The sequence below is a fragment of the Echinops telfairi genome, unplaced genomic scaffold (assembly GCF_000313985.2).
Source record: "Echinops telfairi isolate 266 unplaced genomic scaffold, ASM31398v2 ScPeMD7_70;HRSCAF=299, whole genome shotgun sequence".
Lineage (NCBI taxonomy): Eukaryota > Metazoa > Chordata > Mammalia > Afrosoricida > Tenrecidae > Echinops > Echinops telfairi.
In genome coordinates, this window is record NW_022103968.1 from 61,894,241 (window position 1) to 61,904,180 (window position 9,940).

Sequence of the window (9,940 nt, forward strand, 5' to 3'; positions counted from 1 at the left end):
TGCCCATGAAACCTCTTGTGTACATCTAAAAACCCCTTCAACAGAGGAGAACTCACCTCAGTTGGAGTCAGCTTTGCAAGATGAGGGGAGAGATAGAAGACAATTCAGTTGCTACTATACAGCATTGTGCTAAGGTCACCCCAAATCAACAGACCCTCCTAGAGTGATCATTGAAACTTAGTGGAAAGTCAAGATGGTGGGGTGGAGGGTGGGGGGCAGAATGTCTGTCTCAGAGAAGTCTATTACATTTCTGTGGTGGGTAAACCAAGAGGAGCAAGCTCCCATGAAGGAAAAAAAAAACTTTTAACAATATTTATATAGAACCTAAGGGAAGAACATGCCTGGTACTATGTTCCTAATTGGACATTTTTGACATCGTTTCTACTCAGCCCTTGATGACTTGGGCCATGTGCTATAGACTATTTGAAATTTAAGACTGGCATTTTGAGGTGCACAACATCCTTCATAAGATTTGCACAAGACCAGGATTTGATGTGGAAACCCCACAAGTCATGTCGCAGAGTTAAGAAACTGACATACACCCTTGGACTGAAGGCTGAAACTCCCTAGTGTGAGAAGAGGCAGCTGACGGCTATCCCAAGGTTATGGAATTGGTGGTCATTGGTTCAGATCTCTTGCTTTGGGGGTGCTCAATGAATGATGGTCCAGGACTAACATATATTTACTATATTAATGTCTTCCTTGCTTTATTATGACATGTATTAATCTGGTAAGCATGGTTCTGCCCTTGTGAATAAGTGTTTTTTAAAGTTTTGCCCTATCATCAACCCCCATTGTTTGTATAAAGTGACCAGTCACTTAAGAGTATATTCTGATAAGTAAACAATTCATGTATTTTGGTCTGAAGCTGGACTATACTTGTATAATCTCCTTTTCCCAATAATGTTTAAAGTTTTATACCGTTGGCTAAATTAACGAGATTAAAACAGATTACTGTATGCCCTGGGGGATTGTTTATAATGTTTTCTATGGATTTGGGCCCCTCACTTAATTCTATCCCCAATCTAAGAACAATTAGTTCTTATGACATAGCCATACTCCATGCTCACCCTCGTGAGGAGATTCCTACTGAAGATATGGTGCTAGAGCAAAATGTGACCAAAAATCTAAATAGTGCCAGCTATCAGAATAGCATCTGGGGTCTTAAAGGCTTGTCTTCAAACAAGCAGCCATCTAAATGAGATTTCAACTAAGTCCAAATAGAAGAACATCAGCCTGTGTTATTTAAAGATTTTAAAAAGTAAAATCCAAATCCCAAGGAGGGCATGATATCAGACTTAAATTGTGGGGAAAAAAGCACTTTTTTTCAGAAGGTTATGGATGACAGTGGAAACCCAAAATCCATTCGCAGGGTCCCCACATGGATTAAGTCTCCAGTGAATTCCTGGTCCTAGGCCAGGAATATGAATAGTCTATCAGAAAGTATTGTAAAGGTGATTGTGACAGATGAGGTTGATTTCCCTTTTGACCCATTCTAAAGTTGTCATAATGTTTAATAGTTTCTCTTTTCATTTGAGGATTTCCTATATTTGGTCTAGTCATCACTGTTGGGTCTTTTTTGTTGTTTATTTGTTTACTTCTGTTTTGTATGATTTTCTGTATATGAAACCCAGGATAGGCAGATCTATATGAACAGACACTGGATTGATAATTGCCTAGTGGCATGGCATTGGAGGATGAGATAATGACTATGAGAAGAAAAAATTCTGAAATTGATTGTGGTGATATTTGCCGAAATCTTCATAATAGGACTGAACAATTACATTGTATGATATGTGAAGTATATGCCGATAAAACTATTAAATATAAATATATGCATCTATTTAAAGGGTAGTGCTTCTCCATTTGTTTTGCAGAAAAGTGTTTTTCCTGTATGTTCCATTTCCCTCTGAAATCCTAGATCTGATTTTATCCATTTTTAAAAGGTGCCTCTTTAACTCTGTTTCTTAAGGCACTGCTGTTATGGGACCTTTCTATAACCTTTTCATTTCTCTGGACAGTAGCTTAACATTGCAGTGATTGGACATAACCCACATGTTTGTATACATGATTGAAATCCATTTACACCCTGTTAGAAGCAGACTAAAAGTATTGCTGGACATGTGTGCTGAAAGGACATTGTTTGCTCACATGAAAATGGCTCAATGAACATGGTGATGGGAGGGGAAAGACAGCAAAGCGAGTCAGCTGTAAATGGCATATGCTGTAAAAAACATGTTGAGTGATGAATTGTATGAGCCCCAATAAAATGATTAAAAAAAAAACAACATGTTGAAACAATTACTTTTCATTTCCTTCAGTCAATACGTAGAATGTGAACTATCTGGGGATTCTTTATCAGAAATAGTCTTGTTGAATATTAATAGTTGATTCAAATAATTCATTAAGAGATGTTTTATTTATAGCATATTAACAGAAATTGTGTATAAAATACTTAGTGAAATATGAAACTCATCAAGAATGATTGAGTCATTTCCCAAGTGTTTGCCATTTGTCAAACCTAGTTTACATGTCTTCAAAATGACACTTCATTTTGAACGACGTAGTGTTCTGGCTCCCTGTTCAGATCTAGTGCCCTCTGCTGTTCTTAGCCAGCACAAATACCTGCTGTTTTCTGGAACTCGTGGGAAAGCTCAACTTTTATATCGTTTCCTAAAGCATATTAAAATTTAAAAAGAAACTACTGCTACTGTAAAAATGCTTTTTAAAGAGAAATTTCGAGACCATGTTTAGGGAAGAAAATGGGGCACTAGATATAAATATGGTCCACCAAGGGCACGGAAGGAAGCAGAGAGGCAGGCACTCTGACCGTCGTCGTCAGCTGTCTGTGAGTACACATATTTATAATCACACAGGGAGTTGGAGCTTTCTATCTACAGTGTCCCGGTTTTGTCCTAAAGGTAACCTACATGTTGACATTGAAGGAAGTGAGAGCTCTGGGTGTATCGATTCATTACCTGGTTCCATCCTTTGAGTTCTGGTGGCATAGTGGTTATACGTTGGGATGCTAACCACGAGTTCAAAACCACAAGCAGCTCCAAGAGAGAAAGAGGAGGCTTTCTACTCTTGTAAAGAGTTACAGTCTCAGAGCCACAGAGCCAGTTCTACCCTGTGCTAGAGGATGACTATGAGTTGGAATCAACTTGCTAGAGCCCTGGTGGATCTTTGGGAGGATCCTTCGTCAATCTACCATAGCCATCACAGATGATCCTAATGTGCACTTTTGAAGAGGAACTACTGGTAACAGGTAGGAGAAAATAGGGAAACTTTGCTCTTCCGCGATGCACTTATAAAAGGGACATGCTACCCCGTCAACATCAAAGGCCATCCTCAAGGCAATTTTAGCCTACCCTGACGAATCCAGAGGATCCTTGTTGAAGGTTTACTTCCTGCTCTTGGACATCAGGTGCATGGGGATCTACAAGCTGGATGCCAAATAGCTGCAAAGCCAGGCCACGCCACCTGCAGAGGAGGACGGAAAACTAGAGACACTTCACTGATGCTTTCCGGTTCACTGTCTCTGACCTTGAGCCCCAGTAATATCCGTAACAGCTCCTAAACAGTTCTCCCTTCAGTGCTTTTGATGTGGTTTCCTTTTAAAAAGAAAATCAAAGGGGAAACAAAAGATCTACTGTTTTATTTACTGTAGCCTTTTCCTTGCCTTGAAACACTATGTCCCATGGGAAACTTCATCTAGAATATGGTAATTAAATGGACAAGATCTGCTGTTAACGACTACACTCAGGGGCATAGCGAGGGGGAGTCTCAAAGTTGTGCCCCTTCCAACTACAAGATGGAAGACATTAGGCATCAGCAGAAACATCTCCAGCTGCCTCAGCCACGTACCTGTCAGCCTATTATAGCACCTTGAAATATCACTTCAAGACTTATCTGGTGCTGCCTTGAACTTGCCCACAGGGAAGAAGCAACCCCTTCTGTCCACCCTTCCTTCCCTCTCCCCTCTGCCTCCGCATGTCTCCCGTGCTTGAAGCAGGGCATGAGGCGCATGGATTCCTATTAAGAGAAATTCCTCAATGGTGCAGTTTGGAGGGACACCCAGGGCACATGCCACACCTGCCATACTTAACTCCGCCTCCAGCTAGACCCCCACTGCCCTGGGCCCGGGTCAGGGAGCACCACAGTGGCCTGCTTCTTCCGCAGTAAGGCTTGCTCCTGGAAAGGTGAGTAATCTTGCTGGTGGTGGAGTAGGCTGGGATGTTTTCTCAATATTCAACTGGTTTTGTATATAAACCTCTTTTTTAATACACATATGAATGTCTATGGATTTGTTTCTCTAGTCTACCTGGACTAACACACCGGATTTTTGGAAGTAGGTTGCCAGGCCTCTCTCTGGGTGACTCTGGGTGGACTGGTTAGCAGCTAAGCATTTGTCCATTTGTGCACCCAGGAACTCCCTGCAAACACAGGAGTCATTTATATCACTGAGACAGTCGGTGGCGGGCACGATCACCAAGTGGCGGTGCCATCAGATAACTGGCGTTGGGGTTGGCCAAGAAACCAGAAGCCCAAACTGCAAAGGCTCCTGTTGGACCTCTGGCATTCTCCTGGATGGCGTCACACGTGCTCAGGGTCCCCTCCTGACCAATCCTCTGCTCCCTGAGTCTCACCCATCACAGCCCGCCAAAGGACCACTCTGCCTGGCAGCTCCTGCCTCCAGTGGCTGGCAGGTTGGGTTTGGTTTCAGTGCATTAGCTTTATAAAAACTCCCTTCTTCAGTGTAACCTGTGGTGTGTCATCAAGGAGTTCTGATGGCGCTGTCAGGTAAGTGCTGGACTGCTAACTGCAAGGTTGGTGGTTCTAACCAACTAGCCGCTTCACAGGAGAAAGATGACCCTATCTGGTCCCGTGGAGACGTCCACCCTCCAGACCGTCTCTAGGGCTGTCGTGAGTCTGAATCCACTCAATGGTGGGAGGGCAGCAGTAATCAGGATCTAAAAATGAGATTGTAGAAAGTTTCATTAAAAGTAGACTGTAAGGGACTATGGTGAGGCAGATTAAAACCAGACTTCCTATTCCAGATTTAGAAGCAATGACGGTGGATCAGTGCAATTGCTGCAGCAGCTGGAATCCCGGCTCTGAGGTGCATGAGCTGTGAGCCTTGATCTCCTCTCTGTCCATCCAGTGAGACTACCGAGTCAGAGGTAACGGGGCTTTCTGTGAGCATTCGGAGAGGGGGATCTGAGAGAGCCGAGGGAAATGTACCTCAGGCAAATCTTTTTTCAGCCCTAGTTCTGAGTATGGCCGCACCACCCAGAATGCACCGGATCCCCTGGTTAGTACTTGGATAGGAGACTGCTTGAGAATACTGAGTACTGTATGTCTGTCCATCTGCTGTACTGTGATGGGTTGAGTATTGCTGTGAGCAGCAGAGCTTCCAGACTCCAGACTATGAATAAGGAATTGGAAGCCCACTTTGGAGGAAGTAGCTGCTAACAACCTTATGCGTCGTTTTGAAGCCCTGTCAGATACTGACGGCCGAACGAGCAGAAGCAGAACACTGGCAGTGACGGTGCCAGAAGACGGGCCCCTCGGGTCAGAAGGCCCTTGGAATGTGACTGAGGAGCAGCTGCTTTCTGAAAGTACAGTTGAACCCGGTGAAGTAAAGGAAGGAGAGTCTTCGAGAATCTTCATTTGCTGAAGGAGCAAAACTCCAGGTGACAATAGCCAAAAAAATCAACCGCGAATCAGAACTTGGGACTTACAAAGTATGAGACTAGGAAAATTAGAAGTCATCAAAAACTAAGTGGAATGCATAAAAATTAGTATCCTAGTTAATGAGCTGAAATAGACTGGTATTGGCCATTTTTAATCAGAAAATCATAGTTTACTTTGTCAGGAAGGAGATAATCAAAAGGAATGGTGTATTCATTGTCAAAAAGTCCAACCTGCACTGAAAGCATTCACCAAAGACAAGTCTCCAGGAATTGTTGTAATACCTATTTAAATGTTTCAACAAGCTGATGAAGCACTGGAAGCACTTACTCATTTATGCCAGGAATTTCAGAAGACAACAACTTGGCCAACTGACTGGAAGAGATCCATATTTGTATCCATGCCAAAGGTGACCAACAGAATGCTCAGACTGTATCACGTGCAAGTAAAATTGTACAGACCATCCATGTCATTGGGCTCATATGGAACTTGTACATTGATCAAGAGAAAGTTGTATGAACAGAACAAAAGGATACTGCATAGTTTAAAATAAGGAAAGGTGTATGTCAGGTTTATATCCTCTCATCATCCTTGTTCAATCTGTCTGCTGAGCAGATCATCAGAGAGGCTGGCTTATATAAAGAGGAATGTGGCATCAGGAGTGGAGGAAGACTAAGAACAACCTGTGACATGCAGATGACACGGCCTTTCTTGCTGAAAGCGAGGAGGACTTGAAGCTCTTGCTGATGAAGACCGAGGACTGCAGCCTTCAGTGTGGATTACGACCAAAAGAAAACCAAAATCCTCACAACTAGACCAATAGGTAACATCATGATAAATGGAGGAACGCTGAAGTTGTCAAGGATTTCTCCTTGCTTGGATCCACAATCAGTGCTCATGGAAGCAGGAGTTAAGAGATCAACAGGCGCATTGCATTAGGTAAATGTGCTGCACAAGACCTCTTTATAATATTGAAAAGAAAGGATGTTACTTTGAGGACTAAGTAACATACACCCCCAAGTCATGGTATTTTCCATCGTCTCACATGCATGTGGACAATGAATAAGAAAGACCAAAGAGGAATCAATGCATGGTGGTGCTAGGGACGAATATGGAAAGTTTCATGGACTGCCACAAGGGTAAACAAAGGCAGCACCCTCCTTAGAGGCAAGGATGGCAAAACTTGGTCTTACCTATCTTAGACATCTTGTCAGGATAGACTGATCCCTAGGGAAGGACATCATGCTTAGTAATGTAGTGGGGCAGTAAAAAAGAGAAGTCCTTCAACACAATGGATGGACACAATGACTCCAACAGTGAGCTCAAGCAAAGGAACAAGTGTGAGCACAGGGCAGTGCTGCATTCGGTTGAGCAGAGAGGCAGTATGGGTTGGAACCAACTTGACAGCCTCTAACAACGTGTGCCAAGTTCACATCTCACTGAATGGTAATAGCTTCCTAATCTGTAACTTCCAAAAAGCAGGAACCATGGATGTGGCACGGTTGATTAAGTGTTCAACAAATATTTTAAATCAATGTTTGAAAAATAAATTTGGAATTAAAACATATTTGGCTTCTATTAACCATCTACTTCATTTAGGGGGTACAAGAGGTTTGAGTGCCCACTTCTGATGTGATGGGAGAAGTACAGGTGCAAGTTGGCTCTACCCCAACTCCCCTGCCTTGGCTAATCTCACTCTGCATGTTGTCCTGCCTGCCTTTACCAAGGGAATGCCAGCCACCAAGCTCTCTCCTTTCCCTTCCAGAGAGCTCTGAATGCCCCCTCCCGCTCCCCAGGAGGAGCCAGGGCTGGAGAAGGTTGGCAGGTCCCTCAAGACCGCAGACTCCTTCAGCCAGTACAGATGCAGGAGATCTTGCCAAACCCAGAAAAAAGCCTCTTGGGGGTGATTTTTGGTTAGTTTCTGTCTGTTTAATTCCTCTCTCTCTATTTTTAAGGTTGATTTTACACAGTTGCGTTTCTGGTCAGTCCACTGTAGGCATCTGACTCCAGAAAACAGCTTGCTGTTTGACAGTGGTCAGCCTGGTGCTGTCCGTCCAGCCGTCCACTGACCGTCTGCGGTGAAGCTCGGCCCCTCTCTGGCCCCCATCAGGGGGGAGACTGCCTCATGGTTTTCCAGCTCGTGGAGACAAAGAGGTCCCGGCTCTTGGCCAGTCGGACCATGAGACGACCTACGTAGAAGCCACTGATCTGGCCCACGCCGTCGTTTCTTCCCATGGACAGGAGGAAAGTCAGCGCACCTGCGGAGAGGAGAGACGGGCCCAAACTAAAACCCTGCTTGACATACCTGGGCCTGAAGTCCTGCCAGGGGCCTGCGGTGTGAGACCCTCCGGGAGGCAGTCTGGCACCAGCGGCTCTGTCACCAGCTCTGAGAGTCTGTCCCAGTGGTCAGTCATCTGAAAGATGGAAAAGCTTCGCCACGCCGAAGCCCGTGGGCTTCCCTTACCAGGTTTGTAGGCCTTGAGGGGCCTCTGCTTCATGGAGTTGACGATGTTGGTGGTGACGATGTTGGCATGCAGGCCGGCATGATAGGCCATCTTGGGCTCCTTCACGTCCGCACAGTCTCCGATGGCGTAGACGTTGCTGTAGCCTTCCACCTGGAGGTTCTCATTAACTCTCAGAGCGCCGTTGCTGGCCAGTCTGCTCTCTGCCGGGCAAAACGAACAAGACCAAGAACCGTGGTTGCCGTTTTAAGTGGCCACCAGAGGACCCTCAAGAGCAGTGGTTCTCAACCTCCCTAATGCCTCGACCCTTTAATACAGTTCCTCATGTGTGGTGACCCCCAAACCATAACATTATTTTGTTGCTACATCATCACTGTAATTTTGCTACTGTTATGACTCAAGCGACCTCTGTAAATGGGCCGTTCCACCCCCAAAGGGGTCACGACCCACAGGTTGAGAACCGCTGCTCAAGAGGCACTGCCCTCCCCCTTTTTTCCTGCCTGCAGTCCCCATCTCAGACTCTTGTGCCGTATCCCGAGAAGCAGAGCTACTGCTTCCAGCTGTGTGGGACCTGGTCCCCAAAGACAAAACCCGCTCCCATCAAGTCAAAGCTCTCACTCACGGGGACCTACGGGACAGAGTAGGACTGGTCCACAGGGCTTCCAAGACTGTAATTTTTACAGAAGCAGACGGCCCTGTCTCGCTCCTACTGGCTAGCAGCTGCTGTGCCACCAAGGGGCCTGCGGCCTAAAGAAACCCTCCACACGTGTCATTGCATAGCATTCATACAACTCTCTTTCTCCTTCACACAACTCTTTAAAAATATCATTAATTTCCTTTTGAAGGTGGATCAAAAATGTTAAATAAATGCAGGCCTTTAATAAAAGAGATACTGTTTCGTGTTTAATGCTATCCTACTGGATAAATTAATGGCACTATCAATAGAATTACCTGAAGTCCAGGGGGAGGACTGATAATGTTCTCTATCATAAAATGATAATGAGGCCTTTAGAGTGAACTAGAGACATATATAAACCATAGATACGTGAGTGGATTTTGGATTCACACCTAATTCTAGCTCCACCCTATGAAGCATTAGCTCTTATGGCATGGCCCTGCTAAATGTTGCCCTCAGGGAGAGATCACTGAAGACAAGGGTGTTATAGCAAGTGTGGCCAAGAAGGCAGATGTGGCCGGCTATCATAAAGAACAGCATGTGGGGACATCAAAGGCTTGTCTTCAAACAAGCAGCCATCAAAGTGAGGCATCAACTAAGTCCACATGGAAGAAGTACACCAACCTGTGTGATCCAAGGATTTTAAAAAATAAAATCCAAATTTGAAGGAGGAAATGGTTTTCAGAAGGCTATGAAGGACCATGGGAACCCATTTGCAGGGTCCCTACATGGATGAAGCCTCCAGTTAGACAACTCTAACCAACATTAAGGTCTAATGTTGACGCTCAGAAGAGACCGGATGACCGGTTGGGATGAAAGGGGAAGGGGGGGGGGGGTTCCTGGGGAGAGGCCTGTGGGAGGGCACCCTCCCCTCTGACTGGCCTGCTGGAGAGTGAAGAGGCAGCCAGGGAACAGGCGCCCCAGGATCCTGCTTACCAAATGCACTGCGGTAGGCAGAGCTGTTGATCTGGATCCCAGTGCAGCAGATCACCAGGTTGGTGGCCACCTCCGTGCCTTTGTCAGTCTGCACTTTGATGTACTCTCGGTACTCATTGAGAGGCAGCTCCTTCAGGTTGCTCACCCGCTCACCTGTCACAGGGCAGGAGAG

General features: G+C 45.3%; 1 protein-coding gene across 1 annotated transcript in view; it reads right to left on the reverse strand.

Moving 5' to 3' along the window:
* Positions 1–7,200: 7,200 nt before the first annotated feature.
* Positions 7,201–9,940, reverse strand: part of AIFM2 (apoptosis inducing factor mitochondria associated 2) — a 17,567-nt gene continuing 14,827 nt past the window's right edge. Inside the window, exons 6-8 of the mRNA XM_045291683.1 lie at positions 9,769–9,921; positions 8,159–8,359; positions 7,201–7,952 (exon numbers count right to left, since the gene is read on the reverse strand). Of these exons, the coding sequence (XP_045147618.1) occupies positions 7,801–7,952; positions 8,159–8,359; positions 9,769–9,921 (506 nt within the window). The 3' untranslated portion in view covers positions 7,201–7,800. The remainder of the gene's footprint in view (positions 7,953–8,158; positions 8,360–9,768; positions 9,922–9,940) is intronic.